Below are 17,874 nucleotides of genomic sequence, written 5' to 3' on the forward strand. Positions count from 1 at the left end.
CTATGTCATTTCTACAGGGCTAAACGTTTATTACCATATAGTACACCCTGAGGAAATACAGAGTTTAACCACTGCATTTAGCAGATAAGGCAACTGAAGCCTGAAGAGGGTAAATGCATTGCCCAAGGTCATTCAACTAATTAGTGGTTATTAGATTGGCTTTTGTCATGCTTGCTTATATATTCCATCCCTTCCTTTAGTTATTTAAATGTTTACTAAGAAAATAGATACATAGTGTTTCCTTAGTTCTATCATAATCCTCATCAAATGAGGAAAAGCTCATTTGATGAGCTTTTTCAGGGGTTATTCATGCTTTTCTTTTTCCACCACTGTTTGCTCAGAGTAAGCACTCAATAAATGTGTATTGAATAAATGACACTGTAATGTTACATGTCCTGATTTCATCTTTCAATGTCTAGCATCTAGGGTGATATCCAACATATAACTGATACAAATGTACAGTTTTTGGAAGCATGGATTCATCCATGAGTGAATGGCTCCACCATTTTGGCATGTTTATCAAAGGCAATTGAGTCATACAGAAAAACTGAAAACAAACAAACAAACAAATCCAATGATCCACATCCCCCCATTCTGAAGATGAGTGAAACATGGTGACTCACTTACAAAGAATAGCACAGGGAAAGTAAAAAGACAGGAACTTTACAGTGGAGAAAGCCGGCAAATACAACCTTAACCAAGAGATCAGTTTACCATCACAAGCATGTCATGTGGGAAGCAGGTAACCCCTGATATGACGGGATGGGAAGGGTACTTCACCTCTGCAGTATTCTTTCTAAGAACCTACAACTCCAGTCTAATTATGAGTAAAACAACAGGTGAAGCCATAATAGGGGATATTGTACAGGTCACTGGCCTGTATTCCTCAAGATAATCAAGGTCATGGGGGTGGGGGGTGGAGGAAAGACTGACAAACTGTCAGAGACCAGAGGAGACTGGGATTAGTTAACAGTAATGAAGCGATATCACTTTCTCTGGCAAATGTACTATGGTAAAATAAAATGTTTAACAATGAGAAAAACTGGGTAAGAGGTATGTAGGAACTCCTAGTAGTATACTTGCAACGTTCTTGCAAATCTAAAATTATTCCAAAATAAAGTTTATTTTTAAATATTCCATGATGGATAGCAGATGATACACTTAAGAAAATGTATAAGGACTTAAGAGAGGGAGTTTGCAGACATCTGGCCAGATCACTAAATATGGGTTTCACAGGTGTAAATACCTTGCCATCGTAGCAGTCTCTTGTACTAGCTGACACAATAAAAGTAAATCAAATGATTACTCATATTTTCTTTCCGTAATCTTTAATATATACTAGTGTTTTCAATTCTATTTCTGAAAGTGAGAAAGAGAGTTGGAGGGTGGCGATGGTGTGTGCAGTTTGGTGAGAGGATATATATAAAAAAAAAGGGCAGCTGCTCTGAGCCTGGCTTGTGGACTTGCAGATTGAAGGGCAATGTCACAGCAGTGTCTTTTGGAATAGCAACTCCAATAATCATAGCTACCATTTTGGGAAAGCTTGCTAATGTTGCCAGACTGTGCAGCGGGGCTTTCATATACAATATTCCATTTAACCCTCAGCACCCTACGAGGCTGCAATTATATTCTCGTTTGAGAGATGAGAGATTTGGTCATCAGTAAAATTACTTTGTCAAGGTTGCAAGTGAGATTCAAACACAAATGTTTCTGACACTTCTACTGAGTCATTAAACAGAAGACAAGGAAATTCCATTAGGACAACTGCCTAAATATCTAATTAGCCACAATCATTAGTCTTAACCAGATAATAATATACTGAGATATTATCTACTATATAGAGATACTAAATTGTAAATGGCCGGATAATATCCATGGTACTGAGATACTGTATGTAAAAGGGTTGTTGAACACTGTATTTGATATACAACAAATGTTAGCAATGCCCCCCACCTTTATAGGCTACATCTGTTTTCAATTAGTTCCAAACTGGTTTTTACTTTTCTGCTTTAGGCCCTAGACTCATATGAATTATTATGGCCATTCAGAAGTGCAGAGGAAGCTGATGCCAGAAGTAAAGTTTAGCCAGTTTACCAGAGATAGAGTTACATCTTGGCCAGTATCAGGTTATTCCAAATATAAACATGTATGTCATGTGTCAGTGAAACTCTTTTGTACTTAGAAATATAAGAAAATTAAAAAAAACTGATTACCCTTTGCCTAGACTATATGATTATATGCTTTATTAAGAACTCATTTATGTACTTCATTCTGATTATGGGAGTGAGTTTCCGCTATAATTATTATAGATTTACTTTAAGAATTTTTTTTTAATATGGCTACTTTCTCCTTATGTTCTTTTTTTTTTTTTTTTTTTGCGGTATGCGGGCCCCTCTCTGTTGTGGCCTCTCCCGTTGCGGAGCACAGGCTCCGGATGCGCAGGCCCAGCGGCCATGGCTCACGGGCCCAGCCGCTCCGCGGCATATGGGATCCTCCCAGACCGGGGCACGAACCCGTATCCCCTGCATCGGCAGGCGGACTCTCAACCACTGCGCCACCAGGGAGGCCCTCTCCTTATGTTCTATTTCAAGTTGAATAGACTTTCCTCTCTTGGACCGCATAACCATTATCTTGAGGATTAATAATTCATAAATCCAGTGAAAAAACTATAACTGTTTTAAGCAAGTCTGAAATTTACCAATAAGAGCAGAAGGAGAGACTGGCAAAGACTAACCCTCTCTGTGTTATTATTTTAGAGGAAATGCCGCCAGGTGAGTTGGGGCTAAATGGAAGGGAGACCGGAAGTATTTAAAAGACTATAGCCATCTCTCTCTCTGCCTAAATAAGCATGGCGATGAAAAGGGCTGCCCTCCTGTAATTACCACGGAGTCCTGCCTTACAGACAGAAGCAGGGCTTTGTAGGACAACAAACATTGGAGCTTGTAATCTAATATGAATAATGATCCAGACACATGAGCAAGATTCTATTAAATGGTGAAGGAAAACAGCCACATGCTGCCTAGATGAGTCACTTGGTATATCATCAAGAAAGGCAACTAATTTTTTGAACCCAGTAATGCAGGACTGCTCTAGTTTGGACTCGGATGTTGACAATAAATGAATGACCGAAGAGGATTCACCCCCTTTGTTCTTCCAGGATGCGGGTCAGAGCACATTCCTAGAGTCCCTTTTATCTAGATGTGTTCTCTCTATTTCATTTCATTAATGCTTCAGAAATAACCTATTTTGGCATGCACTGCACATTTGGATTTGAACTGGTTTTTGCCTTTATACTCAGTTTGAGCTGTCGGCCTTCCCATGAATCTGTAGTCACTTGCAAGTTGGAGCCGGGGAAGAAAGGGTGAGTATGAGTAAGTCCATAAACCCCCAAGGACACTCTTTCCTGAGCAGCCACAGTTGAGAAGCATCATCTCCATATATTAAATGTAGAATGACTGAGTTGGCTGCTTTTCCTCCTAATTCATATGTTGTTTTCCTCAAATCTTTAGAATGAGATAATGCTTTGATTCCCTCTTTGAGAGTTTCTTTGTTCTTCTGGGTCCCAAAAGACATGGCTGAATTTATTGGACTTATATTTATATCAAGTCACCTCCCCCAATTTGATATAAGAAGTTTCCTCACATAGATGTTTGATCACATAAGAGATGATAAGCAGAGTACTTGCCAGGAAATGTCATCTTGTAAAAACTCAACTCACAATTACCTCTGGCAATAGCAGACAGATAATGCCCCAGAAAAGATAGAAGAGGTCATTGAAATCCACAGATAAGCTTCAAATCTCATTTCAGCCAAAAATTTCAAAAGCTTCCCCACTCCTAACTGACTCTGCTCAGAGCTGACAGTAAGCTGCAAAATATTACTGGCTTGAGATCCGGTCTCTTTTTTAATTTTTCAAACTGGTAAGCTATTTGTTTAGAAGTTTGTAAGAAAAAGAACATAAAACACCATTCTTTATCATTAGTAGCCTCTAAAAGTCAGTTTAATTTACCCTGTAGCTACATCTCCCATTGCAAACATATAGGTCCACCACCTTATGGGTTAAATTAGAGTTTGTGCTAGTCTGGCCCACATGATCTCATTTACATTAGAAAATATAATCTGCCATTGGCAGAAGGGGGAAATGCAGAAGCTCAGGGAATTGTTCCTCCTCCACCTCAAAGCATTGCTACCAAAGGGAAGAGGAGTGAAGCATGGAGCGAGAAGGCTGGGGAGAAGCTGAAGGATATTGACGTTTACAGAAAAGGATGAAGAGGGTTGAGGAAGCTGAAGCAGTGAAAGCATGGAGAGAGAAATCCCATACAGGATGCCCTGGTAGGTTTAGTGCCTGAGTAACGGGGGAAGCGGATCCTTGCTCACTGTCACCTCCAGGTCTGAAAGTCCCTGCCCCACCCTGAGGCTGTCCCTGGATTTTGGGACTTCCATCCAGTACACCCCACTACAGATCACAGGTTCAGGAATCAAAGCTCAGAAATGTGCCCCCTACTCCCCTCCTGCCAGTGTTAACTATTGCATCTCCTACACCTTCAGGCAGGTCCACACTTGGGGCCAGTTTGGGTTTTAGTTCATAAATCTCTGGTTCTATACAACACTCCCTTCTCTCTGTTGGCATCCCTGCCTGTGCCCTTGGACACTGGCCCTCGTCTTCTCTGCCTTTACTGCACTTGACTACTGGCCCCCACAATTAAGAAGGAACCCAGAACCCTAATATCCAACACACCTGTAGTCTTAACTGCTTCTGGCCGACGTTCCCCAGTTACCTCATATATTTTTATGGTACAGACAAAGATCTAAAATAGTGACTAGAATGTAAAAAATGCCCAATAAATATGGAATATTGAGCAAGGTGATCTAACAGTTATATATATTTAAAGACGCATGTGGAAAATACGAACATTGAAAAGGAATTTGTATGTTGACTCAACTTAAGGTTTCAGAAGCACTGGCACCTCATCAATGACTCATTTTACCATGACATTTACTAGGCTGCGGGCCTTTCTTTGACGTCATACAATCACATAACAGCTAGAAGTGAAGGACGTGTCTTCCCAGATAACTCTGTCACACTGGCCTGAAGAATGAGGACAGTATTTGGTAATGCAGCCTCCAGGAAGAGACGTGTGCTGTCTCAAGAATTTTCTAGATGTTACTATACCATGTTGTATCACCATCATTCTGCTTTTCTCATTTTAGGTAAACCTGAGACTAAAATGGTTAATAAACCAAGAGATCCTAACATGGCCTCAAGAGCGGAACTATTTTATTCTGATTTCCTTTTCTAGTTCCATCTTCTTCAGCCCATATAGCATCACTTGGGGTTCACATGTTACTACACTTCCCTTCATTTCTTTAATCATGACTTTCAGACACAAGGTGAATCTATCCATCAAACCAAGGAGGACCAAGAAGCTGAAAACAGGCTGATCCCATGATATCCATTATGCACTTCCAACTTACAAGCTTCCCGGAGTTTCTCTTTGTCATAGTGGAATCCTTCATAGTCTTGTAAACTGATTTTGTTCACCCGGATCCTCAGACGGTCTGGGACAGACTGGGGACTGTAAAACAAGAACCGAATGGTCAGATATCAAGGAGAGAATGGAATTGGGAGTTATATGCACCCGGACGGACTAAAGGCAATATCATCTCTTATGAAGAAGAAAGAGTTCACATTCAAACCAGAATCATGGGATCTTGATCAGAATACAGCAGTTATCTGGAGAACACTTCTCTGGAACCCTCAAGTTTCTGGAATGGAGGTAAGAGCATGGGAATAAGCAGAAAAAGCTTCTGGAGCCCACTCATTTTTTTTTTTTTACTAACTTATTAAAAACTCCAATAAGATTCTGTGTTCAGTTCCACAATAAATTAGATGCAGCTAATCTGAAGTGCTGAGAAGTGGTGTAGAGCTGGAAAGAACTGCTTTAGCAAATATGCCCACAACAGCTTGGCTCTCAGACGAGACAGGAAAACATAAAAATCAAACCAAGAATCCAGAAAGCACAGGGCTGAGAATGAAATGGCTCCACACACCTCGAACTCCCTGGGGGCACTTCTCAGTCAAAGCAAATTACAATAAATGCTGCCTGTGATGGTGCCACTGAGGACCCCAAAATGGAGGAAAAGTGTTAAAACACGTACAACATGCATTCTTTAGGAAGAGAATGAAGTATTGAATTCATTTTAAAGGAATTCAAACTGGTTCAGGATAGATAGTGAACAATTAAAAGGGGTCGTACCAAACTTTCTGAAGCATCCTATTCACCCTCAGAATGTATTTTACCTGGATTCCTTGGATGTTTTTAACTAATATTTTCAAAATAGTTTAATCATGGGCATTAGTCGAGTGAAATAATTTGATCTTCATCATCACCACTACGGAACAGTATAGTTATTCAATATATTAATATAACACAATCCCCATTTGTCTTTATTGCTTCTCCTGTCTTATATTATGGGGTAAAAGTCCCCATTGACTGAAGCAGAAAGAATAGCATTAGTCCTCAATTCACTTCAGGAAAAGAAAGAAAGGAAGGAAAGGAAGGGAAGGAAGGAAGGAAGGAAAAGAGGAGGGAAAGAGAGAAAGAGAAAAAGAAAAAAGGAAGGAAAGACGAGAGAGGAGGAAGGGACGGGAGAGAGAAGAAAGAGGAAAAGGATGGATGGAAGGACAGAGTGATACTTTAAAAATATTGTCAGGATACCTCTACCCCAACCTCCAGCACACATGCACTCACACACTCAATTTCACTGCAGCTCTGGAAGAGGGAGAAATCATTTTAATTTCATTCTCTTGTCTAAAAACTCATTTTAGGGCAAAGTATAACAACTCCTTCCATACATACTCCAACTTAACAGGCACTGGTGAATAAAACTGACATGAGTAAGTTGGGATGGGAGATGTGGTTTAAAGCACATTTGTGAATGAGCAGAACAGACCTTTAATATCACACATACCCACACCGCCATTTACAGGTAGGGAACCTGAGGTTCAGAAAGGTAAAGTGATTTTAAGGTCACAGAGCTACTAAGTGACAGAGCTGGGAGCAGAGTCTTGGACTCTTCATTCATCCCTTTTATGCTCCTTTTATTATATGATGCCAAGAATCCCACAGATTGACAGCAAAGCCATAGAGCCTGGATTAGCAGAGTCGGACGATCCCTACGTGATGCTCAGACTCTTTGGTCAATGAACAATCGACAGGGGGCTGGTTAAGTAAACTGCTGGTACAAACAGAAGAACGCAGGGCAAATATTACAAATGAGTGTCTACCTTTAGAAGAAAGTCTGAGTACAATATGTTGTTAAGTGAGAAACAAAGTCATCGAAAATTACATATGGCATAATCTCCTTCATGTGAATTGTGGAATTTAGGAGTTTATAGAGAAGTGTCTGAAGAAAATGTTCAGTAAGCTGTTTGAGATGGTTACCTGTACATGGTGGGATTGGGGGATTATTTTACACTGAGTATCATCATTTTTAGAAAAATAACGTAATTATTTGAAAGGTACATCAATAAGTAAATAAATGGTAACTCAGGGCAAGAGTAAAAGTAAGGATTATATCAGTGTTAGGTGTTAGATGTAAGTAGATAGGAAAGAATTGTTAACAGAGTAACCACACACCATTCACACCAAATGCTGATTTTGAAATTAAGAGGGGCCTGATCTTTTTTTTTTTTTTTTTTTTGGCTGCACCACATGGCATGTGGGAATCTTATTTCCCCGACCAGGGATCAAACCTGTGTCCCCTGCAGTGGAAGCGCGGAGTCCTAACCACTGGACCGCCTGGGAACTCCCAAGAGGTGCCTCATCTTTTTAATGTCAAGTTCACTCCAGTGAACTGCAAAGATTTTAATTAGCAAATACTCTCCTGCAAGCGTAGCAGATAAGAGGGAAGCTGGAAACATAGAACGCGGTGGCCCATCATACTCTGTAACAGGAGAAGAGAGAGGGCAGAGGCTGAAAGAGCTCCGCCAAAACATTTTTTGAGGTAACAGCAGATTTAGTGGCAGTGAGCTCTGGTCCTCTCCAGTGAGCTGGAGTCCAGAGCTGGCTATGGCAGCAGCTGCCAAGTTTGAAATGGGATTCAGAGAGAGACTGCAGACCGGTCCCCGCACCCCTCCTCCAGGGGGCTCCTCATGGGCTAACCAGCGTGAACCACCTTTCTCAAAATCCAACAAGTGTCTGCTCTCTGTCCACACACTTCTGCCTTCCAGGTTCTCATCTGAACCCACTGATTCCCACCACACACTACTGCCCCCTGAACCACAGCCTCCCACCAATCTTACAGAACTTTCCAGATCCCAAATGAATTCATATATTATCTCACTTCACCTCCAGAATGGAAAAGAGTGGAGACTCTCACTAACCAGCTGACACTCTGTTCCTTCCACTTCCTACACATTCACTCTTCTGCTCTCATCTCCCGTCTTCTCCCAACAACCTACAACACATCCCACTTTCCCACCAGTGGCAGCTTGCTTGAAACCAGCCTTCTGACTAGGGTACCTGGTATTTGGCCTGCTATCAAATGGTGCCCCAGATCAGGCCAATCAGGAAGGTTGCGGACATTCACCCAGAGGCTCCCTGATGGATAATCCCTTTGAATTACTCTGGACCCTGGTATAAAGCGTAGGTACAGGAGGCAGCTCAGCAAAGTGGTTAAGAGCTCAGACTCTAGGTCAGATGGACTGGATTGGAAATAAAGTTCTTCCAGTTATTGGTTAATCAGGAAACTGTGCTTCAGCTTCCCCATAGGAAAGGTGGGGATAATAACAATATTCACCTCGCGGGGATGTTAGGAGAATTAAGTGAGTCAACACAGGTCATGTGCTTAGAAGAATGTCTGGCACATTGTAAGTGCTCGATATTAGGTATTATCGGTATAATTATTATTCTGAAGCTTGTTCTTTCAGGTAAGTTTCTGCCTAATAAACACTAGCATCTGCTGCTACCAGGTATTGGAAGGAGATTAGGGCATATGCAGGAACTCCCTAGATACTTCTAACAAGCTGCTGGGCTTCCTCTGGGGGCAAACCGTCTAGCCTGGCTGGTGTCATGATTCTCCTGGATCTTCTCTCACTTGGTGTCTTACAGGCCAAGCGATAACATGAAAACAGACAACTAGAACATGGGGGAGAAAAGTGCACAGAGATGAAATGAAAGCCAAGTAATTCGATTGTGTCCCTTGATGGCAAAATATATTAGTGTCCCATTAATGGCTGACCGGAGGTGAAGGACGACAAAGCTATTCCTTGGACTCTGGGGAACAGCACTGCCATTAGTCTTCTAAAATTAAATTTTGCCAAGAAAGTTAGCAGCGCATAGAAGAGACTAACAACCTGGTAAAAATGGATTTGCCTTTGTGCCAACTTCTACCCCAAGCTACTCTATACTAATTTAAGCTCTGTATCAGGGGTTCTAAACCTGACTTCCATGGAACCCCTCAAGGTCCCTAAAAAGGACTCAGCAATCAGTGAACGTCCTTTAAAATCGGGACAATGGCCCCAACCTGTCGCCTTCTCATGAATTTCCTCTGAAACATCAAGAATACATTCCTTGTGTAGAGTGAAAGTTGATGGCTCTGAACTTAACTCATAACATCATGACTTTCTCAAGAACCATAATAAAAGCACCTCTCGCTCAAGTCACTAACAGGGGCCTCAAAATCTCCAGACTGTACCTTCTCTCTCCACCTATGCACACCTGTTACCTTGAGATGCTGGAGGGGGCGGGGGGTAGGTGCAGAGCCATCAAGACAACTCCCTGAACACAACTTAGATCTAATTCTCATCATTCTCTGCTACCCTTTAGTTCCTGCCGATAGATTTTTTTATTTGACTCTTCAAAGACTTTCAATCCATTAGTGTCAAATTCTTTCCTTATGCCTCCAACCTTCTTCATTCTTTCAGTCAATTTCTTTACTACACATTGTCTCTCACAGACTGCTAAAAGACTCCTCTCATCCCAGTCTCCTATGTACAGACACCCCTCATGGGTGGAAGGGATGAGTTGGGTGCTTTTGTTCCCACTTGCAGACAATTGACATCACGTAGTCCCTTCTTCTCACTGGAAACACAAATCACCTGGTAGTAACACCACTTAATGTTAAGACAATATAGCGCAGCCCATAAAGCAGGACGCAGAATCAGGAAAATCTTAGTTCCAATCTGAACTCTATCAATTAACACACATTTGACATTCAGAGCTCTAAAGTTACCTTCTCTAAACCATTTTCCGATCTGAAAACGGGACTAATAGGAATATAGTGAGAACTGAATGAGAAGATGCATGTAAGGCAGTTAGCACACTCCTGTGAATAGTAAGTTTTCAAGTATAACGTATTGTTATTTTGTTACTATTATTAGCATCCTGATGCTTCTTCAATTTCCACAGGCCTTTTAAAAAAACTCAGTTCTGAATAGTAATATCACAGCAGAAGCCACAGTCATAGCTCTAAATAGGAGTTAGTGGATCTCAAACCTTAGCAGGATTTGAGTCTGCTGACATGGGTTGGGTGACAAGGTGCAGAGTTACGTAGCCGTCTATCGTCCGTTGAATGAGAATGCAAGTGGGGACTGTGAATGTTTGCAAGATATTCTACTTAAAGATACTAAGGATATAAATCCTAATTCACATTACAGAGGACATCCTTAAAGCTGTATAATTATTCTACATTTTGTACCTTGCAAAAGTCCTGTTTTAACATTTCTTAAATGGTTCCGTGTAAGACTCACCCCTAAACCGCTATGTAGACTCATCAGTTTTTATGTCAAACTGTAATTTAACTGGGCCTTTGTTACTCATATATAGAGTTTTCCTTTGCAAGGTGGAAAAGCATCACAAGTCCCTTGAGGCCTGATATAATAATAATAATAATGAGGAGGAGGAGGAAGAGGGGAAGGAGAAGAGGAGGAGGGAGGAGGGAGGGGAGTGGGAGGGGAGGAGGGAGGGGGAGGAGGAGGGGATGGAGAAGGGAGGGGAGGAGGGAGGAGGGAGGGGGAGGAGGGAGGGGAGGAGGGAGGAAGGAGGAGGGAGGAAGGAGGAGGGAGGAGGGAGGAAGGAGGAGGGAGGAAGGAGGAGGGAGGAGAGAGGAGAAGTAGAAGGAGGAGGGGAGAGGGGAAGAAGAAGTAGTAATAGTTGTAGATTTAATTTCTTTCAAGAAATGTAAATGTGAGATTCTATTCAGTCATAACCTAGATATAATAAAGGATGTTTCTAACCAATCTTTAATAGAATTCATTTGAATTGGCTCTTGTTTTGTGAATGGAGTTTTGATTAAAATATTAATTTCTAGTGTGAATTCTTGGGATGAAAGACTATTTCCTCATCCTCCTTGCAGCTCCAGCACCTAAAATAGAGTCTGGTCTGTGCTGTTTACAATAACAAATAAATGAGTGAAATGCAAAAAAGTCAAATCCTTCTGGGACTCTCAGTGGCCCTGAGGCTTGAGCACAGTGTGGCATCAGACCATCCATGAGATGCTCACTAGAGGCTTTTCTCTTTGGGAGCCCCAGGCAACCCCTGCTTTGGCTGTGCACTTCTGTCCTTTGTCCATCTGGCTCTCTAGATCTGGAGGTAAATCCATGCTGGATTATGCTCTCTCACCCCCTTGCATCTTATCTCTAGTGGGATCTGCACAAATAAAGAGGGAAGAACTTACAAAAAAAAGAAGATGTCCCTGCCCGAAAGGCACATAAACCATTCAGGACTGCTTGTTCTTTAATTAAATAGTGGTGAACCAGAAACTTTTACTACCAATCCTTTCATCAGCTATCAAGCTGGGCCTTATTAAAATATAACTATACTTAATGTCCTTCCCTTTAGCAACTTCCTAGAAATTGCGTACTTACCCTGGGACATTTCCAAACTATGACTGGTAATAACTTATCCAAGAACACATCCAAGTAGGCCCCTTTACATTGAGCAGTAAAACCAAATTGAATCAAGGCTTCTGAACAGAGATTAAAATGGACTTTTGACACCTACTGATTTCAGAGAGAACTCTAATAATACAGTTGTCTCCTGCCTGGAGTAGAGAACAATAAGTCAGGACTGTGAAATAAATTGTAAAAGGGATTTTGAATTTGGAACCAAGGATAAACCCAAATCACATCAGCGGCGGTCAATCACGACCTCCTACTGTCCGACATATGTTTCTGAGAAAGTACCTTTAAAGGTTGTTAATTCTTTTTTGATAGACATTCACTAAGTTCTTGGCTCCTTAAGACATCCATTTGTGAGGTGGCTAATAGAATATGCCACAGCTTACAAATTATTTGAGAGAGCTAGCATGCCAGATCTCCAACAAGATAATGGAATTAAAGCATTATAGGGTTGGGAGAGATCTCAGATGTCACCTAATTCAATATTTGCTATTCCATCTGACGCCATATTCCCCCATTCCATCTGCAAATGGCTGCTCAGCCTCTGCCTGATTCTTGTCTACTTGTGAGGTACAGGATGGAAGTGCCCTATTCCTTGTTTAGATCGCTCTAAGCATTTGTAAATTTTTCCTAAAGACTCTAAATGGCTCTCTCTCCGTGGCTTCTGTTTATTGACTTTTATTCTACTATTTGGGTCGGAGTTGGGTTTTAAGTCACTGAGGTAATCAGCCACAGGCACTAATGGCAAAGATACGTAAACTTTAAGCACTAAAGCTAGACATATATCAAAGAAATGTTTGCTGACTTCATGGCTAATAAATTAAAAATAGGCTACAAGTAGCAAACATCAAAAGACTTCTATGCCATTGGTTGAAACAAAACTTCATCTTTAAAGTTTCTTGAGATCTTCAAATACACATTGAAATGCAGATTTTCATGCTTCCATTGAAAGTGGAATACATTTCTGTGCTTCTGAAATTGTAATAAATGAATACATGATAGAGTGAAATTAGCATTATTAGGTTCCTGGCATTTAAAGGAGAAGCAAAGAGGATGAACTAGTAGTGGCTTTACTTGGTGGCATCACAAAGCGGCTGGACCAGTACAGCAGTTTCATCATTTCTGCTATAAGGGAAAAGAAAAAGGCCAATAGCCTTGACCCATATTTCAGATTCTCCTTACCACCCATTGACTTTTGTGGCAGTGACTGCCACAGCTGCTAAGGACTCGGTCATCCAACTCTGAGACTTTTATGTGGAACCCGCCCCACATACACTTAATGTTGCAACTTCCGGGTACCAGAGACACAGGTTTATTTTTTAAGTCATGGAAACTCAAACTCTCCTCTCCATAAGATCTCACAGTCTCTTCACTTTCTCCTTTCCCTTTATTCATGCATTTTAAATTTCCTTCCTAGTTTTCACCCTAATGCTCCCTTCAGCAGCATTTCACACGTGGTTAACTCTCTGCTCCTTGAAGCTCTTTTCTCTTGGATTTCAATCCAAAAAACTCTCCTGGTTTCCAAACTAAATTTCTGCCTGCTCCTTCTTTCTCCTCCTCTAAATATCTTCCAAATATGGATGCTTCTCTACCCCCTCCACTAAGACCGTCATGGACCAAGACCAAACTACTATCATCTTGCACCTAACTAACTGTGCCCCTGGCACCCATTAACACCCTCATCACACTGCAGATGCAGCAGTCGGTGTGAAATGTAAACGTGATCATGACATGATGATTTTGATACCTTCCCTTATACTCTGTACAAAAGCAATAAGCTAAAAGGATATGTTGTACAGCACAGGGAATATAGCCAATAATTTATAATAACTACAAATGGAGTATAATCTAGAAAAATTCTGAATCACTATGTTGTACACCTGAAATGAATATAATATTGTAAATCTCAATTAAAAAAGAAGTGAATGCCCAGCTATCTATATACACCTATCTTTACATCTCCCACAATGTGTATTAAATATGAGGCTTTCAACATCTTTAAGTTACTGCTCCCCATCTAGACTTGCTACTTCTGCAATGAGAAAAATGATTTTTCACGATAACTGACTACATGATTCGTTCCACCGAATCATGTGTTATACATATCGTTCATCATTGTCCAGAATGAGAACCACTCAACAGAATTTGGATCAAAGGAAAAATCAGTTCCCATTACTAAAGCCAACAAACAGGGAATAATCTCAATGCTCACGTATCTTATCATTGCTGCGCTCTCCTCACGTATGGAGTTGATTCTCTGGCTTGCCTCTGGTTAATGTGAGTGGAGAATTTCTACCTGTGATTAGATACCATCTACAGATTTAAGTCTTATGAAAGTGGAATCTCCTTCCCTGATATTTGCTGAATTGGTAACTAGGGATGACAACCTTTCAGGAAAAAAAGAAGTCTTAGAATAGGAGTTTTACACCTTAAGTTCCCACTTATACTCTTTTTATACTATTTTATGCTTAAAAGTACAAAATTTGGAGTACATAAAGAGTATAAAAATATCATGATGAAAGGCAAGGAAAACAAATACCACAGGAAATAAAGAGGGATGGAAATCAGAGGAAGAGAGAATATGCATTTTTTTAGCAGAATTCTACAAAGTCAAATTGCTGAGATGAAGAACAGCTGGAATGGGAAAAGTAAAGAACTCGAGCCCTGTCTTTCATCACACCCAGCCAAAAAGCATTTCCACTTTATGAAGTAATTCCATGTAATGGAGGTTTCCTGTATTAAAAATGACCAAAGATTCTATCATAAAACGCTAATATGAGCTACTCTGAGTACTGTAGCCTGCAATAGCATAGAGAATTATTTTGCTGTTCTGCTTGTAGAGGACCATTAATCACTATCTCCAATGAGAAGGAATCACTGGGCTTGAACCAATGAGACATAATAGGATAATATTACTCCTGAGCCATCTAAATGATTTCAGATCTCATGTGCTCAGAAAGGAAAATATTTTTTACTTCAAGTTTCAATTTCGATATATCAAACAAAGGGAAAACCTTTTATGTATTTGCTACTTAAATTGTAAAAATCTTCCCTTGGGTTTTGCAGTCGTTAACTGTTGTAATATCCTGCTCTTATTTGCAACTGATAAAGAAATTGACTTTTCTTTGGGGGAAAAGAGCATGGAGCAAGTGATAGGACTTGAGTAGCTGCAAAAGTATTATTTCACAGAAGAAAAAACTTCTGGCCTTTCACATACATCCTGAAAGACACTGGAAGTAGGCTTAAAACCTAACTTATTTGCTCATCCTCTAGTAACTAAGCACTTTCATGAATCAAGTGGAGGTATTTGAGTGGGTGTCTATATAACATTAAAACAGCATTTTTACAAAAAGAAAAAAAACCCTAGCATACATACAAGTTTTAGTATTTAACATTTATTTCACCTATAAACCTACAGAAAAAATCAAGAATTTAGGATTGTTTATAAGTAAAAATAACCAAACAAAGCAGTGGCCAAAAATGCATAAAGCAATAATGCAGTGAAAATAAATATAACTGTCTTTTGAGGTGGAGAAATGCCGTAACTCCAATCAGTTTGAGAAAGGATTGGATGCATGAATTACAAGATGTGTTTTTATTGAAAAGTTATCATGCAAACTGTGTGGAAGGAGCTCTGCATCCCTAGGAAACAGGCTCAGTAAGGAGAGGATTCCATGTTTTGTTCCATATCAAGAAAATAAAAACTAAGTATTGGCCTGACAATACACGGCATCACATAAGAAACATTTCCATAAATGGTTTCAGCCTTCTACAGGCTGATAGAAAGACTGTTATAAAAAGACTCATATATTTTCCTAAAAACTGGATATCAGAGAAATAATATTTGCAAAGTTGTTTTTTCTTAATAGGTAGTATTTCACTGTGCTATGTTTTTTTGTTTTTTTGTTTTTTGTTTTTGCAGTACTCAGGTCTCTCACTGTTGTGGCCTCTCCCGTTGCAGAGCACAGGCTCTGGACGCGAAGGCTCAGCAGCCATGGTTCACGGGCCCAGCCGCTTCGCGGCATGTGGGATCCTCCTGGACCGGGGCACAAACCCGTGTCCCCTGCATCGGCAGGCGGACTCTTAACCACTGCGCCACGAGGGAAGCCGTGCACTATGTTTTGACTCACATTCCTCCCAGGTTGACAATGGCTCGCCAAGGTTTGGAATACTCAGTGGTGCTGCATTTAGCTCTGGAGAGAGATACGGTGTCATTAACTCTCCTATCCTTCAACCTACAGTTGGTGGAAAGCTAAGTCTCTCACTTGTAGCACAGATGTGCCCCCATTACCCCATGTGTCCTTGTCAGAAATCCAAGAAAAAAGAATCAGAGAATCCTCTAAACCCGACTCTTCTTTCCAACTCAGCAAATTCAGCCAATTAGGGGGAAACTTTTCACCACCTTTCTCTGATTTCTGATCCAATGACTAAGGAATTTTATTTTTGGAACCATCCTTCTTGATAGCATAAGAATAGACAGACTAAAGACACATTGCTAGAACAGAACTTGTAAAAATCATAGAACAATTCTCTTACTACCACAATTACTCATCAACAAAAATAACTTTTGTAAGATTTGACAGTAAACTTGAGAAAAAAAGTTCCTTAGGATAAATTTAGTGGTAGACAAATTACTTGGATGAAGATGAAGAAACACAAAATAACCAGCTGAAATATTAATTGGTTAATATTTTAGTGCTACCAATACTAAAAGGAAAACAGGAAAAGAGAGGAAAAAAGGTTTCTGTTGAAAATGTCACAACAGAAGGTGAAAATAATTTGGGGTACTTTTGCTGGTCCCATTTGTTTCTATCCTCTCACTTATCACATTTAAGTAGATCAAGTCTCTACCAAAGGCAGTATCCTAACATACTCATAAACCAAGAACCTTTCTTCAAGGAAACATGTAGTTGTTGTACTTCGCCTGTACCATAAAATACCATCAGACCAAAAGATTTATGTATGTCCCAACCAGAGGACATAAATCACTTCGAGAGCAGCAGAGCCTAAATGATTAAGGAAAATAATTATAGTTCTCTGTAATATAAAGCTGAAAAGCTTTGTCTTTTTTGTTCCATTTGTAATTCTTCCAATGCCATGTTCATTTTACTCAAATATCTTAGCTACAACTTTTGGAACTTGCTACATTCTTTTCAGAGTTCCATTTTCTGACACAAAATGTGATGATGAATTCTGGGGATTAATTAAATCTAGCATCAAGTATTTTCTTTTTATGTCTTTTAAAATGTACTCTCTTTTCATTTCATATAAGTGTCTCAGGGTATTATGACAGAGGAGGGAAACTCAATTGCATCGGTATAATTCAGCTGAAACTCTCCTATAAATGAAATGCACATTGCATTTCATTACCACCTCAGAAAAGCAATCTGAAATAAATACCCTCTTGGAACACTCAAAACAAAAGTCTAGATTTCTTTGTTATTGATAGTTCTTCATACTCTATGGCAGAATATGGTATCAGTTATCACTGCAGTACCGAAGTAAAAACTGAAATGCTTCTTTTTTTGTCTCTGAATGCAGCAATTCTATGACTAACATCACAGTTGTATCAGTTTATCTAAAGATATTAATAACTGTTTTCTAAAAGTATTTAGTTTTTTTCTGGGTGGAGAGTCCATTTGTAAGTAAATCTTTTATTCACAAAGACTAGCAAAATTACTCCTTTTCCTTGCCATTTATCATCTGTATTTTTATAGCTGTTTTATTATAATAATGTTTTAGGAATTCAGATCTGAACAAAAATTTAAAGTTCATACTGTAAACCACCTTATTTTACAGAAGATGAATTTTGGTCCATAGAGGTCACCAGTCTTATTGTACCCAGAGACTTAATACTTAGAATCTACTATAAATAAAAGAGCAATGTCCTTTAGCCCCTTAGACAGTTTAATAAAAAAAGATTTTAAAGAATTAAACTATCAATACATGTATTGATAGTTGTGTGTATATAC

The 17,874-nt window shown here is 39.8% G+C and overlaps 1 protein-coding gene across 2 annotated transcripts in view; it reads right to left on the bottom strand.

Annotated features, from left to right (window-relative positions):
- DGKI (diacylglycerol kinase iota) overlaps window positions 1-17,874 on the bottom strand; it is a gene marked incomplete at its 5' end in the record, with an annotated part of 458,035 nt that overhangs the window by 115,463 nt on the left and 324,698 nt on the right. For both annotated transcript variants that reach the window (XM_082631691.1, XM_082631690.1), the window contains one exon: window positions 5,476-5,576. In XM_082631691.1, the coding sequence (XP_082487817.1) occupies window positions 5,476-5,576 (101 nt within the window). The remainder of the gene's footprint in view (window positions 1-5,475; window positions 5,577-17,874) is intronic.

This window comes from Mesoplodon mirus (assembly GCF_964341445.2).
Source record: "Mesoplodon mirus genome assembly, chromosome: 9".
NCBI lineage: Eukaryota > Metazoa > Chordata > Mammalia > Artiodactyla > Ziphiidae > Mesoplodon > Mesoplodon mirus.